General features: G+C 35.9%; 1 protein-coding gene across 1 annotated transcript; it reads right to left on the reverse strand.

Annotated features, from left to right (window-relative positions):
• Nucleotides 1-20,918: 20,918 nt before the first annotated feature.
• pdap1a (pdgfa associated protein 1a) lies at nucleotides 20,919-25,429 on the reverse strand. The gene is made up of 6 exons (XM_036560431.1): nucleotides 25,259-25,429; nucleotides 23,214-23,296; nucleotides 23,034-23,105; nucleotides 22,804-22,928; nucleotides 22,518-22,669; nucleotides 20,919-21,923 (listed from the first exon to the last, which is right to left on the reverse strand). The coding sequence occupies exons 1-6, from the start codon at nucleotides 25,269-25,271 to the stop codon at nucleotides 21,895-21,897; spliced, it is 474 nt and encodes a 157-aa protein (XP_036416324.1). The 5' UTR covers nucleotides 25,272-25,429; the 3' UTR covers nucleotides 20,919-21,894.

Raw genomic sequence — 25,429 nt, forward strand, 5'->3', positions numbered from 1 at the left:
TCCGTACAACATGGCTGTCATATGCAAATGAACCCTTCTGGATAAATTCAAAATAATTCAGAATTAATTTAAAAATCTCTAACTCAAGAATCCTTCAGTCAAAAAATTTCAAACTTCACAGGCCATGTCAGTAGCCCATTCTGAGGTAGCCATTCGAATTTTGTGCGCATAAGTAATTAGGGGGCGGAGCAACAAAAACAGGGCATTTTCTCTGCCTCTGAACATCCGATCAAGCTGAAACTTTGCATCCAGCATTCTCTCCCCAGTCTACAAGTGTGCATTGAAGGACAATTGAATACATCGAAATTTGTGGTCGCCATCGGCCAATAAGCATTCAGCAGGCCATTTGACAGGCTTAACATTGACCAATCATGACGAAACTTGACTGGTGTCTATATGTAGCCAGTTTCTAACAACCAGTCGAGTTTCAAAAGATTTGACCACTGGGGGGCGCTATTTCAAAAAATTACACATTATTACATGTTATTACAATATTATTACAATTTTCGCCTACAGTCTATTGTACTACCATGTGACAAACAATTTTGCCTATACATGTTTATTAAAAATCTGTATCCTTTTTTTGTAATAGATAAATGTTTCAAAACCCTACTTTTTGAACTAGTCTCTGGATTTTGATCCAATCTTTTCAAAATTGGTCTAGAACAATTCTTTGGCCTCTCTACGTAAATAATTATCAAAAACATTTGGACTTTTCTACTCAGGGTCATGTGGATCAATCAATTATTTCCTGCATACGTGGCATTGTTAGCTCGATTAGCTATAACTCATCAGTCATTGGTCAGATCATGTCCAACCTTTGAGGATTTATACATATTGAGATTCTAATAGAGTTTGCCAAGTTTGGTCCAGATTGGCCTTTGGGTGTACCTTAGCACTCAAAAACACTGAAAAATCTATTAAAATGCTATTACAATGTTATTATAAGGTCCACATATAAACAATTGGTGTCATGTGACTCAGTCCCCTACGATGAACAACTTTCTAATTACATGTTATGTCAAAAATTGCACTGCTTGTCTTTTATTTTGGCTTATTCATTCAAAGATTTCACTATACAAAGACTTACTATACAAAGGCTTGTGGCCTGTTTAGGCCTAATATAATAAAAGGCTTGAGGCCTTTTTAGGCCTAATGGGCTAAACCAAAAGCTTGAGGCCTTTTTAGGCCTAATGGCCTAAACCAGAAGCTTGAGGCCTTTTTAGGCCTAATGGGCTAAACCTGCAGAAGGGCCCATACTGCTGTTGCGTTCTTGAACCCGCTCATTGCCGCTTGCGGCTATATTTATTATTATTATTTTTCTGCCCTGAAATGGAACGCACAGCCCAAACCGTAAGTCCTAGAGACACCAAACTTGGTCAATAGGTAGTAGTCCCTCCCGCTACTCAGGCGCAAGGAATCAGCCCAGTCGGCCACAAGGGGGCGCTATTGCGCAGGTCAACGCGTTTTGGCCTATAACTCCTAAAAACAGATTTTTCCTAGACAAGCCATATTTTTTTCCTGGTTCCTTGGGTCCAAACAAACAACTTTGCCATTGGGACCATTTAGCTCCGCCCACTTAGATTTTGAGCTAATTTGCATAATATGCGAAACCTACTTTTGCGAACTAGTCCTACAATTTTTGCCCGATCCCCATGTAGTTGGTGTCAAAAAATTCAGAAGAGTGTCCTGGTCAATAATTATCAAAAACATTTTGACTTTTCTAAACAACATGGCTGCCATATACAAATGAACCCTTCTGGATAAATTCAAAATAATTCAGAATTAATTGAGAAATCTGTAACTCAAGAATCCTTCAGCCAAAAAAATTCAAACTTTACAGGCCATGTTAATACCCCATTCTGAGGTAGCCATTCGATTTTTGTGCGCATATGTAATTATGGGGCGGAGTTAATGCTACATGGCTGTTTCTCAGCATCCGTACATCCGATCTAGCTGAAACTTTGCAGATACCATCTGTTGGCCAGACTATAAGTGAATCCATAAGGACAATTTGATTCATTGAAGTATATGGTTGCCATCGGCCAATCAGCATTTAGCAGGCTTTTGACAGGCTTAACATTGACCAATCATCATGAAACTTAAATGATCTCTACATATAGCCACTTTCTAACAACCAGTCGAGTTTCAAAAGATTTGGCCACTGGGGGGCGCTATTCATAAAAATTAACATTTTATTACATATTATTACTCTTTTATTACAAGTTTACTTGAAAGTTCTTGTGTATCATATTAAGTATGTTATTCCAAACAATTTTGCCAATGCATCTTTATTACAAAACTGCATAGTTTTTTTGTAATCGGTAACTGTTTAAAAAGCCTACTTTTCGAACTAGTCCCTGGATTTTGATCCAATCTTTTTGAACTTGGTCTGGAAAAATTCTTTGGCATGTGTAGGTAAATAATTATCAAAAACATTTTGACTTTTTTACTCAGGGTCGTGTGGATCAATCAATTAATTACAGTGACCATGGCATTGTTAGCTTGATTAGCTATAACTCAACAGTCATTAGTCAGATCATGTCCAACCTTTAAGGACCTTTACATATTTGGACTATAATGGTGTTTGCCCATTTTGGTCCAGATTGGCCTTTAGGGGGCGCTTTAGCACTCAAAAACACTTAAAAATCAATTAAAATGCTATTACAATGTTATTACAAGGTCGACAGATAAACAAATGGTGCCATACGACTCAGGTCACTCACCTGGACAACTTTCTAAGTACATCTTCTGTCACAAATTATACTGTTTGTCTGGTATTTTGGCTTATTCATTCGAAGACTACATTATACGCAGGCTTATTATACAAAGGTCAAAAGGTCAATCTGACCAAAACTTGGTAAACATCTTTGGATATTGCCCCTGATCAAGAATCATACCATATTGTGGCCTTTTCACTAATTCTGACCCACTTTCACTGAACTCATACTTTACTTTAGCCCTATGTTTCAACTTTTCATCTTTCTCAACTTTACTCATATTTTTGCCTGTAACTTTTGATCAGAGTGAGATAGTGACAAAATTTCTTTTTCTGTTGATTCCTTGGGATGTACTGAACAAGTGCATCCAGTCACTTTTAGCCCCAGCCCCTTAGTTTTTGAGCTAATTTGCATAATGTGAAAAACCTATTCTTGCGAAATAGTCTCAGGATGTTTTGCCAATTATCATCAAGTTAGTATCTTAAGATTCAGAAGTCACTGATCCTCAATAATTATCAAAAACATTTTGACTTTTCTACTGAGTGTATTGAAAATTAATCAATTAACTACTGCAACCATGGCATTGCTAGCTTGATTTGCTATAACTCAACAGCCATTGGTCAGATCATGTCCATTCTTGGTTGATTTGTGCAACTGAAGACTATAATGGAGGATGCCAAGTGTGGTCCAGATTGGCCTTTAGGGGGCGCTTCAGCACTCAAAAACACTTGAAAATCAATTTAAATGCTATTACAATGTTATTACAAGGTCTACAGACAAATAATTGGGGCCATTTGACTCAGTTCAGTGACCTGAACAATTTTCTAATTACATGTTATTTGAAACTTTGTACTGCTTGTCTTTTATTTTGGTTTATTCATTCAGAGTCTACATTGTACAAAGACTTATTATACAAAGGTCAAAAGGTCAGTCTACTCAAAACTTAGTTTACAGCCGCGTATATGGTCCCTAATCAATAATCTTACCATATTGAAACCTTCTGACAAATTCTGACCCACTTTCACTGAGCTCCTCACACCATTACTGTGCCTTATGAGTGCATTAGGCCTCACTGTGGCTTACATCAAATCAAAGGGTAAATATAGAACCAATCCACTGTGCAAGTGCTACTATGTGAGAAATGCTGCCATTAGACATGTAGTTTTGACATCTATGTTGACGACCTCTTGGATGTTCTACAAACCAGTGTAGATCAGTACATATGAATGTAAACCTATAATGTGTTTAAAGACCTCTACTCATTGTTTAAGGCAACTTAAGATCTTTTGATGAACTGAGTTCCTTTCGGTTCTATTCACTCTGCTTATGAATAAGACCGACAGCTTGAGGCCTTTTTAGGCCTAATGGGCTAAACGAAAAGCTTGAGGTCTTTTTAGGCCTAATGGGCTAAACCTGCAGAAGGGCCCGTACTGCTGTTGCATGCTTGAACCCGCTCATTGCCGCTTGCGGCTATATTTGTTATTATTATTTCTTCTGTTAGATTTAACACAAGCACAGACAGAAGTATAGACCCTGTGTTTAGAAGTGGTCTTTTAAACAAAATCAAGGGCCCAGAAAAAAGTTTCACTGTCATTTCCTGCACAAGAAACAAAATGAAAAACCGACAGCAAGCCTACAATCCTCCAGCCACCACCACTACAAAACAGCTACAGAGCAACATGACACACTGTATGTACATCTATCTGAAAAGCTAATGGCTGGATTGACATCATGGAGATTACAATTACATTCATGTAGCCCATAGAATGACCCTTATGCATTTTAACAAATCCTTGAATTTTCCTATAGAACCACTCATGTCTTATGTCAAAATGCCAACTGAGCACACATAACAATGACATTTTCCTCTTTACTGTGTTGCAGTGTTACACAGCTGTTTAGTTTAGCCTTAAGCCTCTTTTTTCTATTTTACCATGTACAAAAACAGAGAAAAAACATCAAACAAAGCATAAAAAATAGCAAACAAAAATTAGAGACCATGGTGGAAGAAATAGCCAACAGGAAAAAAATCCTCTTTGGAAAATATGATAATTGGGGGGTGACGGACAACAATAAGCAGGAGGAGCAGCAGAGGTACTGTCTGTGATAAATTTAGATGTGATAAATTTAGATGCCAACTCTTACAGACTAAGACAAGTGTGAGGCTGTCGTAAGGTTAAGATAAGAAAGAACATTTTTTTTTAAAGAATACCACTTGTTCTTAGAATTATTCTTAAGAAAATAGTTAAGAAAAGAAAATAAGGTGTTGTTTAAGATTTTAAACCAACTGAAATACCAAGATAATGTGAAAATCAATAACTGACATTAACAAGTATACATTTTTAGCAAATTAGGCAGTCTAAAGGTGCATGCAGTGGACCTACAAATTGAATTGTCACAACTCTACAAAACATTCTAGCTTTGAAAAATGTTACCAACATGACTTGGTGGATTTGTATCATGCTTTATTAAGCCGTTATTAGAAAAAAAAAATACTACTTTTACAAAGTTGTGTGGAACAAAACAAACGGAGACGCACTGCACAAACATACTGCAATAAATTCACTTGTACTTAAACATCATCATACCAATAAAATATATGCTTTAGCTTGATAAGATATGCCTTCATAGAATTTTTATTACGTTTTAAATTAGTAATGTGAGACATACATATGACATACAGATTTAAAAAATCACTTGTAGTTTACAGATACCGATCTGACAAACATACTACAACCTTTAAATTGGTAAAATTTGATTTAGTTGAATTACAGTGATTTTCTTGTATAAGTATTTAATTGCTATTGTGAGACATCCATAAGACATACACCTATAAAATCACTTGTAGTGTACAGATACCCTCACAAACATAATACAACCTTTAGTTTGATTTTTTATGACATTTAAATTCCTATTGTGAGACATCCAAGTGAAGTACAGATTTAAAATCAAATGTAGTTTACAGATATCCATCTGACAAACATACTACAACCTTTAATTTGGTAAAACTTGTATTGATTTTTAAAGATTTTAAAATTAGTTTTAAATTCCTACTGGGGGACATCCATGTGACATACAGATCTAAAATCACTTGTAGTGTACAAATACACATTTGACAAACACACTACAGCCTTTAGATCAATAAAATATGCACTAGTTGAATTTTAATGATTTTCTTTCTAGAAATAATTTACAACTGTGACACATCCATATGACTTACAGATCTAAAATCACCTGTAGTGTACAGAGACACACCCGACAAACAGACTACAACCTTTACTTTGGTAAAATATGGCTCTGTTGAATTAAAATTTGACAGTAGAATTTTAATGATTTTTAAAAAAGTGACAAATCACCACTGTGACACATTCATATGACTTAAAGATGTAAAATCATTTTTATTGTACAGATACCTGTCTGACAAATAGGCTACAACCTTTAGATTGGTAAAACTTGCCTTGGTTGAATTGTACTAATTTTTTATAAGTTTTAAATTCCTACTGTGAGACATCCATGTGACCTACAGATCTAATGTAACTTGTAGTATACAGAGACACACCTGACAAACATACCACAACCTATAGTTTGTAAAATATGCCTCAAATGAATTTTAATTATTTTTTTCTAGAAATAAATTAGTACTGTGGCACATCCATATGACTAACAGATCTAAAATCACTTCTATTTTACATTGTCATGTTTCCTCATCAGGAACAGCATCTGGTGTCATTCCAAAGCAGTCTGCATGGAACGAAATTTTGCAGTTTCCACATTCTATCTAATTAGCCAAACAGAAGAAAGTGTGTGATAACAGTACCACCAAATTTTAAATTCAAGCATTTTAAAATTTTAGCATAATAATAATTTTCTGAAAGTCCCTTAAAGAAAAATCAGTGAAACAATGCAGTGGCCAACCCAGAAACCAGCTATCAAGATCTCTAAGTCATATGGATGTGTTACAGTAGTAGTTTATTTCTACAAAAAATTCAGTCAGTCATTCAAAATTCAGTCAAGGCATATTTTACCAAACTAAAGGTTGTAGTATGTTTGTCAGATGTGTCTTTGTACACTACATGTGATTTTACATCTGTAAGTCACATTAATGTGTCACAATAACAATTTACTCCTGGAAAATAAATCATTAAAATTCAACCAAGGCATATTTTACCAAAATAAAGGTTGTAATATGTTGACACATGTGTCTCTGTACACTACAAATGATTTTACATCTGTATGTCATATGGATGTGTCACAGTAACAATTTATTTCTAGAAAAAATTGATTAAAATTGAACCAAGGCATATTTTACCAAGATAAAGTTTGTAGTATGTTTGTCTAGCATGTCTCTGTACAATACAAATGATTTTAGATCTGCATGTCATACAGAAGTGTGACAGCAGTAATGTATGTCTACAAAAAATTCATTAAAATTCAGTCGTGGCATATTTTACCAAACTAAAGGTTGTAATATGTTTGTCAGGTGTCTCTCTGTACAAGTGATTTTAGATCTGTAAGTCATATGGATGTGTCACAGTTTTTTCTAGAAAAAATCATAAAAAATCAGTTGAGGCAAATTTTACCAAACTAAAGGTTGTAGTATGTTTGTCAGGTGTGTCTTTGTACAATACAATGGATTTTAGATCTGTAAGTCATATGAATCTGGATCTGTCGAAGTAGTAATTTATTTCTAAAACAAAATCCAGTTGAGGTATATTTTAACAAACTAAAGGTTGTAGTACGTTTGTCAGGCATGTCTCTGTACACTACAAGTGATTTTAGATCTGTAAGTCATATGGATGTGTCACAGTTGTAATTTATTTCTAGAAAAAAACCATTAACATTCAGTCGAGGCATATTTTACCAAACTTGCCTTGGTTGTGGTATGTTTGTCAGGCATGTCTCTGTACACTACAAGTGATGTTAGAACTGTAGGTCATATGGATGTGTGACAGTAACAATTTTTTTCTAGAAAAAATTCATTAAAATTTTAGTCAAGGTATATTTTACCAAAATAAAGTTTGTCGTATGTTTGTCAGGTGTGTCTCTGTACACTATGGATGATTTTAGATCTGCAAGTCATATGGAAGTGTGACAGCAGTAATTTATTTCTGGAAAAAATCATAAAAAATCAGTCGAGGCATATTTTACCAAACTAAAGGTTGTAGTATGTTTGTCAGGTGTGTCTCTGTACAATACAAGTGATTTTAGATCTGTAAGTCATATGGATCTGTCGAAGTAGTAATTTATTTCTAAAAAAAATTCATTAAAATTCAGTCGAGGTATATTTTAACAAACTAAAGGTTGTAGTACGTTTGTCAGGCATGTCTCTGTACACTACAAGTGATTTTAGATCTGTAAGTCATATGATTGTGTCACCGTGACAATTTTTTTCTAACAAAAATTAATTAAAATTCAGTCAAGGCATACTTTACCAAAATAAAGGTTGTCGTATGTTTGTCAGGTGTGTCTCTGTACAGTACAAGTGATTTTAGATCTGCATGTCATATGGAAGTGTGACAGCAGTAATTTATTTCTAGAAAAAAAGCATTAAAATTCAGTCGAGGCAGATTTTACCAAACTAAAGGTTGTAGTATGTTTGTCAGGAGGTGTCTCTCTACACTACAAGTGATTTTAGATCTGTAAGTCATATGGATGTGACAGTAGTAATTTATTTCTAGAAAAAAAATCATTAAAATCCAGTCGAGGCATATTTTACCAAAGTAAAGCTTGTAGTATGTTTGTCAGACATGCATCTCTGTACACTAAAGGTGATTTTATATCTGTAAGTCATATGGATGTTTCATAGTAGTATTTTATTTCTACAAAAATGCATTACATTTCAGTCAAGGCTCATTTTACCCAACTAAAGGTTGTAGTATGTTTGTCAGGCATGTCTCTGGACATTACAAGGGATTTTAGATCTGTAAGTCATATGGATGTGTCGCAGTAATAATTTATTTCTAAAAATAATTCATTAAAATCCAGTCAAGGCATATTTTACCAAACTAACTTAGGTTGTGGTATGTTTGTCAGGTGTGCCTCTGTACACTACAAGTGACGTTAGATCTGTATGTGACATGGATGTCTCAGTAGGAATTTAAAACTTATACAAAATCATTACGATTCAACCAAGGCAAGTTTTACCAATTTAAAGGTTGTAGTATGTTTGTCAGATGGGTATATGTACAATAAAAGTGATTTTAGATCTGTAAGTCATATGAATGTGTCACAATAGTGATTTGTCACTTTTTAAAAAATCATTAAAATTCAACTGAGGCATATTTTACCAAACTAAAGGTTGTAGTATGTTTGTCAGGAGGTGTCTCTCTACACTACAAGTGATTTTAGATCTGTAAGTCATATGGATCTGTCGAAGTAGTAATTTATTTCTAAAAAAAATTCATTAAAATTCAGTCGTGGTATATTTTAACAAACTAAAGGTTGTAGTACGTTTGTCAGGCATGTCTCTGTACACTACAAGTGATTTTAGATCTGTAAGTCATACGATTGTTTCACCGTGACAATTTTTTTCTAACAAAAATTAATTAAAATTCAGTCAAGGCATACTTTACCAAAATAAAGGTTGTCGTATGTTTGTCAGGTGTGTCTCTGTACACTACAAGTGATTTTAGATCTGCATGTCATATGGAAGTGTGACGGCAGTAATTTATTTCTAGAAAAAAAGCATTAAAATTCAGTCGAGGCATATTTTACCAAAGTAAAGCTTGTAGTATGTTTGTCAGACATGCATCTCTGTACACTAAAGGTGATTTTATATCTGTAAGTCATATGGATGTTTCATAGTAGTATTTTATTTCTACAAAAATGCATTACATTTCAGTCAAGGCTCATTTTACCCAACTAAAGGTTGTAGTATGTTTGTCAGGCATGTCTCTGGACATTACAAGGGATTTTAGATCTGTAAGTCATATGGATGTGTCACAGTAATAATTTATTTCTAAAAATAATTCATTAAAATCCAGTCAAGGCATATTTTACCAAACTAACTTAGGTTGTGGTATGTTTGTCAGGTGTGCCTCTGTACACTACAAGTGACGTTAGATCTGTATGTGACATGGATGTCTCAGTAGGAATTTAAAACTTATACAAAATCATTACGATTCAACCAAGGCAAGTTTTACCAATTTAAAGGTTGTAGTATGTTTGTCAGATGGGTATATGTACAATAAAAGTGATTTTAGATCTGTAAGTCATATGAATGTGTCACAATAGTGATTTGTCACTTTTTAAAAAATCATTAAAATTCAACTGAGGCATATTTTACCAAACTTAAGGTTGTAGTCTGTTGGGTGTGTCTCTGTACATTACAAGTGATTTTAGATCTGTAAGTCATATGGATGTGTCACAGTTGTAAATTATTTCTAGAAAGAAAATCTTTAACTAGTGCATATTTTATTAATCTAAAGCCTGTAGTGTGTTTGTCAGATGAGTATCTGTAAACCACAAGTGATTTTAGATATGTACGTCACATGGAGGTCCCCCAGTAGGAATTTAAAACTAATTTAAAAATCTTTAAAATTCAACCAATGCAAGTTTTATCAAATTAAAAGTTGTAGTATGTTTGTCAGATGGATATCTGTAAACTACAATTGACTTTAAATCTGTATGTCACTTGGGTGTCTCACAATAAGAATTTAAATGTCATAAAAAATCAAGAAAAAGGAATGTCTTATCAAACTAAAGGTTGTATTATGTTTGTGAGATGGGTATCTGTACACTTCAAGTGATTTTATAGGTGTATGTCTTATGGATGTCTCACAGTAGCAATTAATTACTTATCAATAAAAATCACTGTAATTCAACTAAATTTTACCAATCTAAAGGTTCCAGTATGTTTGTCAGATCGGTATCTGTAAACTACAAGTGATTTTAAATCTGTATGTCTCACGGTACTAATTTAAAACTTAATTCAAATTCTATGAAGGCATATATTATCAAACTAAAGCTCGTATTTTATTGGTATGATGTTGTTTAATTAAGTACAAGTGATTTATTTTGCAGTAGGTTTGTGCAGTGTGTCTCAGTTTGTTTGTTTTTTCCCCCACAACTTTATAAAAGTAGTAGTATTTTTTCTAATAACAGCTTGATAGAGCATGATACAATTCCACCAAGTCATGTTGGTAACATTTTTCAAAACTAGAACGTGTTGTAACAATTCAATTTGTAGGTCCACTACATGCACATTTAGACTACCTAATTTGCTAAAAATGTATACTTGTTAATGTCAGTTATTGATTTTTTACATCATCTTTGTATTTCAGTAAGTTTAAAGTCTTTATAAACAACACCAACAAGCTCTTCATGTCTTTGAATGTTTTACGTTCTTAAGCAGTATCCGCACTTTATACATGGTCCCTTACCGTCTTCGACGTCCGCTGCAGCGATTCCGGCTATTTTCATCAAATGTACTCGGCGAAATGAAAAGATAAGGTACTTCGGCGAAATATAAAGATTGTAGTTTGTTGTCTTTTTTACCACGATTTAGAAGATGTAATATCAGAAATTTTAGGAGGTTGTTTGTGAGCGATAGGGGGGACGAAACGCGAATATCCATATCAACCTAACTTTACCGAGCTGACCCTGGCACATGTAAATATATACGTGCCTGACTTTTTGTAAACTTAAATATATTCTTAAACACACGCAACAAAGCTAGCACACAACTGAAATAAATCAGTGACACGTTTTTACAGTTAACTGCACTAGCTTGCATAACAGTGAAAACGTGGTAACTTGCTACCTCTGGTCGAGGGTCCTTGGCAAGCGAAATCAGGATGGGAATGTGAAAATGGGCTTCGCACGGGCCGAGTGGGGTTGGAGGTGTTAAGATGTTGTGCCGAATTCGGCGCCCCAGCCAGGAGAAGCACGCCCTCTCGGGATCGCGCGCGCAACGTCTTTTCCTCGAAAGCGGAGGTAATCTGCTTTTACTTTACTTATACTGACTAGAAGAACGTGCAATAGATTACGTTCATTCAATCAACAATAAAGTAAATCGCTGTTTTACACAGTGCACACAGCCCAGTTGTTCTTCTAAACTACGGTGACTCGAATATAAAAGAGGATAATGTAGCTTAAATGCACCGCTGCTTGCTTGTTCTGCGACGCTGTAGTCTGCAGTCACCTCGTATGCAATAAAACATGCACGTTGCTATTCCTTGACAATGAAATATACATATGAATCTCAAGTACTAATCGTGTCGCCTTTCCCACCAATCTATTTTAAGTGATTTAGACTGTAAATCCTGATACACGGGTATTGCTGCCATCCAACCCCGTCTCCCGTAGCTTGCACAGGTACATGCTGTTTGCACATATATACTGCTAATACAATTTCTTAGTCGACTGAAAAGAAAGAAAGTGATAGGAGAATGTTTTATATCCCTGCTGAAAGAGGACCATTAGAAACCATTAGGGTTAAAACCTACATTCTTGCTTTCTAATGGGCATTGGCTTAATGGTTTCCAATAGAGACCACTGCAGAACACCTTTAGACCTTTAGAAACACTTTCTAAACAAAGGGGTTCTATAGTTTTTTTTTCAGCAGACTGCTTGCCAGAAAATGCTCCCCCTCATAGTTTTTGCTAAATTGTTATTACAGCCATGAAAATGTATTGCAGAAAACACATGCTGACACTAAGTGTATATTACTAAATTATTTTAAAATTGTGTACATAGAAAGTTACAAAAGGATGCTTTTTAAAGGCAGTCCATCTGCCAGGAAAAGCACCCCTTCTCAGAACTGGCTATGGTGTTGTTGTATCTATGAAAGTTGCATCTGTATCACATTTTGGTCACAAATATGTATTACTAAAAGTGTAATATACAGGGTGATTCAAAAAGATTCATTCAATTTCAAATGATTTATTTCACTTGTAAATCATAGAACAATGCAGTAAATTGGAAATGGTTTAAGTGAGCGTAAAGTTTATTATGTAATTTTACAAGCGCTCAATGTGACATCCTCCAGCTGCACAGACAACATCAACGCAAAAGTCAAATTCATGCCATACTCGATTGAGCATGTCAGGTGTCACTGTACTCACGGCTCTTTCAATACGATTTTGGAGTTCATCCAGTGTTGTTGGAAATTGTGGCACATAAACAGAATCCTTAACGAGCCCCCACAAAAAAAAGTCACACAGCGTGAGATCTGGTGATGCTGGTGACCTTTTTCTTGGAACTGTTGGCACCAATGACGAATGCTCTGAGCTGTTGGAGGTTCACAGCCATACTGAGAGTCAGAAACTCTATGACCCACTCTTTCAACTGTTATGTGATTAGTTCCTAGGTGCCTCACGGTTGTAAAAAATTAGTGCGCTTTGAAATTGGATTAATCATTTTGAATCATTTCATAGTTGTGTCAATACAAAGAAAGTTATAGAAAGATGTCATTTAAGGCAGTCCACCTGCCAGAAAATGCACCCCTCTTAAATCTGGCTACATTATTATTGCATCCATGATATCTATACAGGTATAAATGTTGACTTTAAATATATATTACTAAAAACATTTCATAGTTGGGTCACCAGAAACAGTCATAGGGGGATGGCTTTTAAGGAAGCCCACCTGCCAGGAAATGCATTCCCTCTTAAATATGACCACTTGATTATTGTATCTATGAAACTTGCACAGTGATCACGTTAGTTACAAATGGGGGGGACTAAAAGCGTTTCATGCTTGGGTGAACTGAAAGAACGTTAGAGATAACACAATAACACCTGCCATGAAGTATTACATACATAATACTTTACAGGTAATACATATTAGTCCCAAATATGTTGAAGGGTTATCTTTCTCAAGATATAGATCTTGAGAAAAGTCCTAAGAGGTCTAAGTCTATGCCAGGTTCGTGACGCGTTCTTATACCATAGAACTGTTCTCCTTTGTGCTCTTGAGTGTGCGTAGATTCTGTTCCTACCTAAGAACAAATCCCAAATAAGAAAACATTGGTGAATGTCAGAGTCTTCGTAAAAACTGCGCAAGTGGGTTTTAAGAATAAGTTTCTTCTTAAGAACAGTTGGTGAATGAGGTCAACTGTCTTTGTTGACTGAATCTCAATAATGTGTTCAGATCTGTTTCTAAAACAATCCAAGCCTGCATTGTGATAGTTTTGATTTGTAATGATGAAACAGCAATTGTGTGTAGATTGTCTAATTTGCATAAAGCTATAACTGCTTTGACCAATTCTGTGTTACATGGGGAAGACGCCCGCAAGTGACCCTCCCCACCTTTCTCTCTCTCTCAACTCTTTTAGCCTGCTGATTTTCTTTAAGCTTTTGTCTAGTTAAACCTTTGCACTTGAGGTTGTGTATAAAATCGACGACCAAATTAGTTGGCGACTAATTTAATAGTTGATTAGTTGGTGACATTATCACGTGTGTTTCTCGCGCTAACTAGGAATGTTTTGACATTATCGTTTACTGGAGAGTTAAAAAAAGCGCGATGGCGGCCTCAAGTGTAGGAGCATTTCATGCTTAACTCCGGAAAAACCGGCCCTAGCTGGCAAGGGAGCACATCCTCCATGTTGGAGTATCTAAAGAGGAAACGCGTCGGCTCACTGGATAAAGAAGATTCATCTTGATAAGATAGTTGCGCTAGCGAGCTAACCTAGCTAATGTTAATGCTAAAAGCTATCCTACTTCATGTTATTTACTTATTTTACTTATGTTATGAGCTGAGCTGTAACATTTTCTATTTCGAAATGCATATTTTCCGGAATCGTTAATAGAGTTAGAACGGAGAAACAAGTAAATATTATTCACAGCGAGCCTGTTCACTTTCCAAATAACGTTTACAGTTTTAAAAATGCATCGTTGTCTTTACATCGAGGCCACCGGTGCGTTCAAATTTGGCAAACAGGACAACGTTTCCAAACAGCTACAAACAGGTTTCTATTTGCTTTGAGTTCACCGCTAACAATTGCCACCACTTGCCAACAATTTCAGGAGGTAGTTTGCCGCGAATATACAGGGGAGGTGGACGAAGGGTTACCGTTGAAATTGAATGTTTACATAAAATCGTTCAAATTTCATTCACAGAGAACAAGTTTGCCACAATCATTCGCCACTGCTTGCCGAATTTGAACGCAGCTCTCGTGTATGGCTGGAGATAAGGTTGCTCAGATACATACATAGATCCTTCGTTGGGTCCAGCCAGGCACGTGAATGGTGCCGCCATTTTGGGGCAGTCAACATCGCTGCTGGAGTGCGTTCAGTACCATTACAGGGCGGCATTTAAGAAAGGTTCTGTCCAAAATTATATTATTTCAAGAATAGTGCACTCAGAAAGCGGCACCAGATTATATAACGGAAGGTCCACACTCATGTTTATGTGATGTATATTGTTTGTGTAATGTTTATGTAGATACGGCCGTGTGGTTTGGTGAAACACAGAGAACCTGTTGGTGTGACTGAGGGAATACTAATTTAGTTTTGTCAGATTTTATTGCTGCTACTGTGCACATCCTTGATTTTAAATTTTGACAGGAGGAATATATTGTTTTATTTATCTTTTGTATTAGCAGAGAAGTTCATTAAAATGGTGAATTTTTAAATAAGGTATTCATCTTTCTTGTCTTCATTGTTAGTTTGCAAATGCATAAAACAACCTCAAGCTAAATTTAAATGCTGATAGTTACATAAGAGTTATTTGGTAGTTGAGCATTTTATATTTCGAATAATCAATATAGTATTCGACTATCAAAATAGTCATTTGTTGCAGCCCTAGTTGAAATTAATTTTTTTCCATTCTTTTATGTTCCTGTAAACCTGAAAAAAAATTCTTTTTACCTTTCATAATCTATTCTACTTTTACAACCCCCGTTTCCAAAAAAGTTGGGACACTGCAAAATGTAAATAAAACCAGCATGCAATGATGTGCAAATCAATGACATGCAAACCCTATATATTTCATTGAAAATTGTACAAAGACAACATATCAGAAGTTGAAACTGGGAAATGTTATTGTTTTTTTAAAAATAAATATGCAATTTGAAATGTGATGCCAGCAACATGTTTCAAAAAAGTTTGTACAGGGGCAACAAAAGACTGGTAAAGTTGTGGAATGCTATAACACCCGATGGAACATCTGACATGACTGGGTATAAAAACAGCATCTCAGAGAGGCTGAATCTTTCAGAAGCAAAGATGTGAAAGACTGTGCACGCAAATAGTGCAACAATTCAAGAATGTTTCATAATGTAAATTGGCAAAGAACTTGGGGATTCTTTGGTACATGGGTGGGTGACATGACACCTGATTTTAGCGTAATCAAGTAAAATAATTTATTAAGATTCGTTTTTCCTCCAAAAACTTGTTTCAGTAATGCAAAATAATGTTTTATGTAACTGTTCTACTTTTAGAAAGATTATGTTTTTTTATTGTAAGGTAAACATTCAAAATGTCATGTGGTGTGAGGGTAAAATAAATGAAGTATGAAATATAAACATTTATAAAAAGTCACTATCACCTAGAACTGTTTATAAATGCTTTTGGTACTATTTTATACATATTTTATTTACCAATATAAGGTTTTTAAAAGCACAAGACTCCCACAATAATAATTACAGTAAATTAAGTTTTGTAATGAAAATGCTGTCCTGTGATGTGACACGGATGATCAGGTTTTTAAAAAGCCTGTTTGATGACAACTTTAGGGGTCTTTTTGTCAAACACGAACCAGAAGGTCCCTTAGATGTTTGGCCGTTCATACTTTGTCAAACGATTAACATGTCCATTTTTGTTAGTCCTGTGGTGTGACAGCTCTACTTTGAGAAATTTAAAATATAAAATTTTAAAAATCACTAAATAAAGTTAAAAACAGCATATTCACTCAGTTAGCAAAATGCTCAAGGTCTGTTATGTATGACAAGGATTCAAAATGGACACAATGGTGTAACTGTCCTGTTGTGTGACAATATTATCCCGCTGTGTGACATACATAAGTTAGTTGTGTTACTAGTCATGCAGGGAAAGGTTAAACCAGGATGAAGATAGGCGTGAGAAGATCCTTAGGGAAAGAAGAAGAAAGTAAATAAGCTATTATAGGGAAAGACAGAGACAGTTAGTGAAGCCTTCTTTAATACTGAAAATAATAAATTTTGTTGGGAATACATGTAACAACTGTCTTTATCAACAGATATCATGAAAAGAAGGCAAAAGGGGAAATTTAACCATGAAATATAAATTGTCTATCGAAACAAAAAAGAGATAAGCTTTGGATGATGGAGGAAGACAAAGGCAAGGGGCAGGAAGAGAAAGAAGGATCTGGCAGCCATTTTAAACTTAACTCCCCCATCACCTGAAGGTCCAGATATGCCTCACAAATATGAGGGTGCTTTTAATCCAGCTTGTGGTACTCCTGCTCATGGTTCCCAATCTACTCATTCTCCAATTCAAGATCCACAAGCTGCCATTCTGTCAGCTACTAGTCCTCCAGCCCAGAGTTTTCCAGCTACTAACCTTCCCACAGTACATCTACAAAGCAATAGTCATCACAGGAAAACTCCCCAAACTAAGTTAAGATCTAAAATAAAGAAGCTGGAAAGAGAAAACAAGAAGCTTACAGCAAAGCTGGATGCTGAAACAAAAGCAATCAGAAAAAAATTGTCAGTTATTTTAAAAACTTCCTTAAAATGTTGTTAAAATGTCGTGTTCATGACAGTCCTAAATCTTTTAAGTTAAAACATTGTGTCCAAAATGTCATTCATTTTAGTGTCTTGTTTACCTTTATCTACTGTGAAAAAAAGGAACGCTCCAAAATGTTAAGTTTTAATCAGTCATCTTTTTTTTGTCCAAATTCATATATTAGAACAAAGACTATAATGAATTTTAATATTTCGTCCCATGTTCAGATAATTTATGCAAATGAATCATTGTTCTAAAGGCATTTATTACGCATTTTTTACTAATAATACTTCTATAGTGTCTCATCTTGTCCTGTTCAGTGACATCATTTCAAACGAAATTAAATGGCTTTTATGAGGGTTCAGTTAATTCAATCATTGTGTTTTCTAAAACATTGCATAATTTAACTATAAAAAGAAAATGGAGAATTCACCAGAATGTTATCATTTTATAAGATAGTTCAACTAGTGCGAGCGATAAAGGCTACAAATAAAGAATGGAATTGAAAAACAACTATAAATAATGCACATATGCAATGTATTAATTAAAGTTTGCATAAAGAGATCTTTAAATTTTGAATACAAGTATAGATATGTAAAATTATTATTATGCATTGTTTTTTTATTTAACTGTAATGTGATGTCACACTGCAGGAAAATGTATATCCAGGGCTGTAAGAAAAGCTTATAAAATGGTGGAAAAAGAAAAAATATATGGTGAACACCATATATTTTTTTAAGGACAATTCCAAAAACCAGCCAAAGCCAAAAACGGACCAGCCCCTCCCTACCTAATGGCAATGGTCAAAACTCAAACTGTACATCGAGCCCTTCGAACTTCGAGTACACCCATGTGGCTCCCACTGGTTGTCCGAACAGCAGAGTCCCTTGTGGTCTTCAAACGCACACTGAAGACGCATCTCTTTTTACAGCACTTAAGTGAGCACTAAGCTAAGAACTTATAGAAATGTATTGTTTTGCACTATGTTTAATTCTGGGCTTTTGTTTCTAGCAACATCTGACCTCAGGACTAGATTTCTCTTTAACCTATTTGTAACTAGCAAAGATACTTTTTCTGAGTAGACAACAAAGAATTTTTTGTAAGTCGCTTTGGATAAGAGCATCTGCTAAATGTTGTAAATGTAAATATAAATCTTTAAATATTAGACTGAATAAAAAGGAACCAAAATATTATGTACAAATATACATATATTACAATTTTACAGCTAGATTCAAGAGGGGATGCATTTTATGGCACATGGACTGGATAAAAAGGTGCTTTATTTTTTTTGTGGACAGAACTAATACACACACACATACACATTATATATCTATATATCTATATCTCTCTCTCTCTCTCTATATATATATATATATATATATATATATATATATATATATATATATATATATGTATTAGTAATACATATTTGAGACCAATATATGATACCTAAGAGGGGGTGCCTTTCCTGGCAGGTGGCATTCTCCTGTTACGTTCTATGTAAAAATAAAATAAAATAAAAACACAGATTTGTTGACATTTTTTATATGGCTCTTTCAGTGGTTGAGTTTGACACCCCTGCCTTATGGGTTTCTAATCTCAGAAATATAGTCGTTCGTATCCCTTCGGGGCACCACAGAAAGGTGCGTCACTTTATCTTTGTCATAATTGCCCAGCTTGAAATTGAATGATTTGTCAGAATGTTTGTGTATCTCCACCTGACACACCAAACAAGCCCAACTGTGAACAAGACACTGCATTTAATCACGTGCCACTTAAAAGCTGCAAATATACAAAAACAAATACACCAAAAAGGTTAAGTGTAACCAACAAATCAAACTTACACAACCAAAGGCGTGATATCCAACAAAATTTAGACTAAGTAAAGGCAAAGTCAATCATTCCAGGGTTTTCCTAACAAAAATCAACAAAAATTACTGTATACAAACCACACCAAACAAACGCATAACTGCTAATTCACCAACCTTTAATGCTGAAGATTAACGTGCAGACGGCTGGTCACCATAGCAATGCAGATAACAACAATCTTGCCTAGCTAATAGCTAACAAAATGGCAAACAGAGAGATTTATGACGAACATCAGTAATTTGGAGATGAACAGACTTATCTGCATATAAAAGCACTCCAGCAGGTTTCCTGATATGTTTAATCTGCAACGAGAAACTGTCAAACACTAAGTCGCAAGGCTGCAGCTTCTCTTTTGCCAGCTTCTCGTTCAAATTTTCCCCTTCCACCTTAAATGGCACAGCAGTACTTCAGTACATTTAAGGTGGAACGGGACAATTCGAACAAGAAGCTGGTGAATGAGAAGCGACTTCAGCCTCGTAAAAAGTCAAAAGTTGAGAGACATTTTAGAACGCTTTTGCGAGTTTCCTGACTGAGGTACAAGAAAAGCGACTACAGCTGACCTAAAGTTTAAATCAGAGCAAAGTAAGTCTGCGTTTTCGTTTATATTTTTAGTCTGTACTAGCACATTAGCACATACTGAGACGTATTTACAGCCATGATGGTAAAATGGACATACAATTTTGTGGCTCCCAAGGTGGTTTAATTTTTGTTGAAAGGACAAAATGGCTCAACATTTCGGTTGCCGACCCCCAGTTAAGCCTACTAAGGAGTGATCAGCGCGTGGGACCAGCGTGTGACTGTTTGCTCGAACTGTCTGCGTTCTGTGGTTTAAATTTTGCGCGGAGTGCCTGAAGTCTGTAGCGAAATTGTAGCGAAAATTATCGCTATAGCTACACAAAAAATTGTAGGCGCTACAGCTATTAGCTACATTTCATAAAACTGTAGCGGCTACAGCTATTAGCTACAAAAATTTGCAGTTAGCTACAAAAAAGTAGCACACTACTTAGCTACTCCCCCATCCCTGTTGCCAAGCACTCGCTCTTTCAGATGCTGACAGTTTTTGAAGGAGAAAATGAACTGTTCCTCCGAAAGTGGCTGTAGCAACAACTTTAAAGCACAAACTGCATTCAGTGTAATGTTAGCAGTGGTAAAAGGTGTAGAATTACATCTTGAAAATCTCAAAATATGTAATTTTGCTGAACAGAGATTTTTTAGGGGTTTAATCAATGCCTGGAGAGGTTCTTTAATGAACATATTAATTCCTGATCAATCAGACATTTAAGCCTTTATTACCTTCATCTCCATTCATTACTACATGCATTAGTTAATGTTGAGGACTTACAGTTGTTAATGACATTTATTTGTTCCTGATTAATGACTATTTTCTAATTAATTTTTCATTAGCAAATACCTTAATTACTGTAAAATCGTGTACCCTTACAATAAAGTGCTTCCACAATGTATATGTTTATCCGTCTTCCCTTGAGGGAATGTTTTTAGAACCTGCAGCCTAGATGATGACTAACAAATTGTGCATCAACAAATTGGCTATAGTCTTGAACCATGCACCAGAAAGATGAACATACAAAGTAGAGGTTTCCAATAAAGTGACCAGAAACTGTATACTGCAAAACCATGGCACACATGTTTATTAAAATTTGTGACAAAGTCCATGGACAAAAAGTTAATGTACTGAAGTATTTATTTCTATGCAACAAATCAAGTTAGGATACAAACACATATCCCTCCTACCAATACCTTATAATGTAAATACTTATTTCAGTCCTGGACAGCACCTTAAGTCTTCAAACACTTTTCAAAACGTATACATTTTAGAGCTGAGCTAAATGTTGCATCACCTGCATGTGTAGTATTGCTTCTCTTAATGTTCAAGGCAATTTGGGTCCCACAAACAGACTGTACACAACAGCACAAACAGCATACAATATTTATTAATGAGACAAACCTATGAATTGGTCATGAATAAATAATGGCAATTTTCAGATAAAAGGGAAACTTTTCCTCTGTTTAAATGTTTGTTTACTGCTAACATTACAAGAGACCAGTCACTTAATACTGCTGATATTAAATTATTCAATTACTGTTTAATGGCGTAACCTCATGTGGTAACCGTCTGTGAATCAGCAAAATGAATTTTGATGCATCAAGTAACTGGCATGCAAAAAAAAGAATTATTCAGCACAGGTTAATTTACAAGGTATCGTATTATACATAGCTTATGCATTTAAGAATATAAAAAAAAGAAAAAAAAAAGAAAAAAGAAAAATGGGCACAGGCCAGAACAGGAGCAGATGGTGTTTTACAGGTGCCACAGGTTTGCTAGTGTTTCTCCATTCACTACTCTATGCCACTCCTTTGGAACCGGCTAAGAGATGTCAGCAAGAACACAACTTGCTGAACGCTTGGAGCATATCCCAATCAAAAGGTATATTATAACATATAAAAAAAAATAATTTAGGAGTAAACTCCAGCAGCTTTAGGATCAGAGCACAGTGAAGGGGGGTGTGTGTGTGTGTGTGTGTGTGTGTGTGTGTGTGTGTGTGTGTGTGTGGATACCCCTGAGCTGTATCCCTAATTAATTTGGTCCCTGCCCACCTGCCTGCCCCAGGACAGCCCTGTCCTCAAAGATGGGAAAGAGGCTAGCGTCTGGTCTCCTGTGCTTCTTTTTCTGTGATGGATTAAAATTAGAAATAACAATTCTGCCATCATGATTTGATAAATCTAGGTCAGGAGTTTCCAATTCTGGTTTTGAAGGCTCTATCACCCTGGAGAGTTCAGGTCCAACACAACCTGCTCTAATACTCGGACACTCCTGAAGGCCTTCATTTCCCGAATCGTGTGTTAAATTAGGGTTGGAGATAAACACTGCAGGGTGGTAGCTTCCCAGGGCCATGACTGGGCACCCCGATCTAGGTATTTATGTAATCCAGAGGAGGGCCAGATTCCTGCACAGGCAATGTCCATGCTCAAACACACCTGATTCAATTAATTGCTAGGTGCGTCTGAGTAGGGAAATCATCAAACTGTGCAGGTCTCTGGCTTTCAGTTCCCATCCCCTGATGTAATCCAACAAAAGTCAATTATTTTAGCTAAAATAATGCATGCCAAATTACATTAACATGTCACATTACTGTTTCACTTAAATATAGTTAATATAGTACAAGGTGTAATTAAGTAAAATAAATAAGGATTATGTCTATGACGTACACTATTACACAAAATTCATACAGAAAGAGAATGAAAACTGAATTAATGGACTCACCTTTTCTCATTTCCTCTCTCTTTTTTGCTGCCTCTTCTCTTTGTTTCTTAATGATGGCCAGTCTAGCCAAATCTGCCCTGGCTTGCTCAGTCTTCCCCTCTAGATGCAGCTTCATGTAGCGCTCCTTTGCTTTCTGCCTCTCAATCTCCTCCCTCCCACCAAGACACACATTCATTAATAATTTTCATTATACAAGAAGTAAATTATCCAACAAATAAACAAGTTCAAACAAAACATATTCAATACCAAAACTTTACTCTCTGTGAAACCAGGTATTTCCACATACCTCTCTCTACGTGAGAGCTCTCTTGGCATGCCAATATCTATTTCAGCAATTTTTTTGTTCTTCTGGGAGACACGATTGGGATTCTCAATCTCAATCAATCCTTCCACGCCACTCCTTTTCTGGTTCTTTGAATATAAGCACATTTAAAGCAATTTAAAAGATAATACATAACGTGTAAGGAACAATTATTCGTCCTGCTTTTTTATTAGCTGTTCTTGTGTTATATGTACCTGTTCATCTTCACTGCTGCTTTCCTCCTCAGATTCCGATGAACTTTTACGTTCAGCATCACCATTTTCCTCCTACAAAATGAAAAGTTTACCCTTCAAGGATTGTGTCTGTACATGAACACCTCTGTCTGAGAGGTTTTGTGCAGCTGAGGACCCACAATAATTAACACAGATATTCACCCTCTCCCTCTGTGCTCGCATCTGTCTGTCGATTTCCTCAGGATTGCTGAACTGTTTGCCACGACCTTTGTGGCCTTTTTTTCCTAAGGACACATAAGTTACATAGAAAAAAATGTCAATGTGCAGTGTGGATACTCAGCAAAAACTAATTGGGGGCATGCATTAGATTGTAAACACTTACAAAGAGCCCTAAAGACTTTAACTTAGGTGCTATAATTTCACACACACACACACACAAAGTATCTATATATATTATATCTATATACGTACAACCATAATAACAGAATGCAATGATGTGCTAATTATTGAAACACTATATTGAATATAAAATAATACAAAGAGGCTAAAGAGGAGAGGGACCATCCAGCTTATCAGCATACAATTTGAAAGCCAGCATCTATGGATTGGTGCACAGCTGTGAAGGCAACATTAATGCTAAACGATATATACAGGTTTTGAAGCAACATATGTTGCCATCCAGATGATGTCTTTTTCTAGAAAGGCCTTGCTTATTTTAGCAAGACAATGCCAAACCACATTGTGCATGTATTATAACAGCAGACAGTAAAAGAGTCCAGGAGTTAACTGGCCTGCCTGCAGTCCAATAGGCCTCCTCAGTTCCTAAATGCTTACAGAGTGATGTTAAAAGAAGAGGCAGTGTAACACAGTGGTAAACACAGCCCTGTCCCAAGTTTTCTGAAACATGTTGCTGGCATGAAATTCAAAATGAGCATGTATTTTTCAAAAGACAACACAATTCCTCAGTTTTAACATTTGACATGTTTTTGTACTATTTTCAATCTAAATTTTATTTTATTTTGCACAGCATCCATAGCACACATACACACACACATATATCTGTGGTGTAAAGCTCGCCATCACTGGACTCTGGAACAGCGGAAACGTATTCTGTGTGCTAAATCAAGCTTCTCTATCTGGCAGTCTGATGGACAAATCTGGGTTTGGCAAATGCCAGGAGAATGCCTGACTGCACTACGCAGTAAAGTTTGGTAGAAGAGGGATAATACTATGGGATTGTTTTACAGGGGTTGGCCTATATGTATGCACACACACACATGTATACATTTATACACACATACATTATATATTTATATAGGCCATATATATATATATATATATATATATACATATATATATATATATATATATATATATATATATATATACATACATACATACATACATACATACACACACGTCGATTTAGGTATGGATTAGAAATAGCAGCTTAGAGCTACCCCGGCGCATACAACGAAAGTAGCATCGAACAATAGTTTAAAACTATTTCACGCATGCGCAGCTTGGCGGCTGGGGGCCATAGTCTAACTTGGCTAGCCTAACTAACGGGAAGCCCAACACAAGGAAGACTATAGTCAAATACAAAGCTGTCCGTATTTACGTTTTCAAGATATATAGGAGCATGAGCATTACTCTAGGTTAGCTCATCCATCTCCTCTTCATCCAACACGAATTGCTATTCAGATGGCGTAGAAGACGCTACGCTACTGATCTAACGCTGGTGACTGAAAGTACAGGTTTCTTGCCTAACTCGTTTCTCCATAAGCACATGTAAGTTCATATATCTCAACGCTAGCATCAGCGTTAAAGCATAATGACGCGAACAGCAACTCTTCAATAATACTATAATAACGGACGCAATACACGGAGAACAAAGCGGTTCCGTACCCGTTTCCAAATGCATTTTAATGTTAAGGTCTTCCTAACTTGGTAGGTAGGATGATCACTGTGATGTTCGCTCTACCATTTAAGAATCCTTTTGTGCAAAGATGCTTTTGAGGAACGCAGCCCAGGTCAGTTAGTTTGGTTTCCTTTGGTTTGCCTCATTACTGTTTTGTCGCCGATTACCGAGTTCATTCTCTGTCGAGCTCCCATCTAAAGGCAAATCACCTGATCACCAGTGAGCAGCACGTTAACCTAACATGTTTGAGTTCTTGTGAGGTTCGCGTTAGCGTCGTGTTTCACTCCAGCCAACACACAACTACAGGAGCATCATAGCCACTTACCTCCTCTAGGCATTGTAAAAGTTGTTCGACAACGTTTGAGTGATGCAACTGCGAAAAATGTGTGTCTCTAGATAGTGTTTTAACAACTGTTTTAATAAGATAATTAATTTCGTTTCCTGAGGCCCTTGACTGCTGTACCGCTCGGAGAACAACGTTGCTGCTTCCTGCGCG

The sequence above is a fragment of the Colossoma macropomum genome, unplaced genomic scaffold (assembly GCF_904425465.1).
Source record: "Colossoma macropomum unplaced genomic scaffold, Colossoma_macropomum, whole genome shotgun sequence".
Lineage (NCBI taxonomy): Eukaryota > Metazoa > Chordata > Actinopteri > Characiformes > Serrasalmidae > Colossoma > Colossoma macropomum.

Coding starts and splice junctions, on each gene's coding strand:
- pdap1a (XM_036560431.1), bottom strand. Junction 22,670..22,803: donor GAGCTCTCACGTAGAGAGAG/GTATGTGGAAAT, acceptor TCTTGGTGGGAG/GGAGGAGATTGAGAGGCAGA. Junction 21,924..22,517: donor GAGAGAGGAAATGAGAAAAG/GTGAGTCCATTA, acceptor AATCCATCACAG/AAAAAGAAGCACAGGAGACC.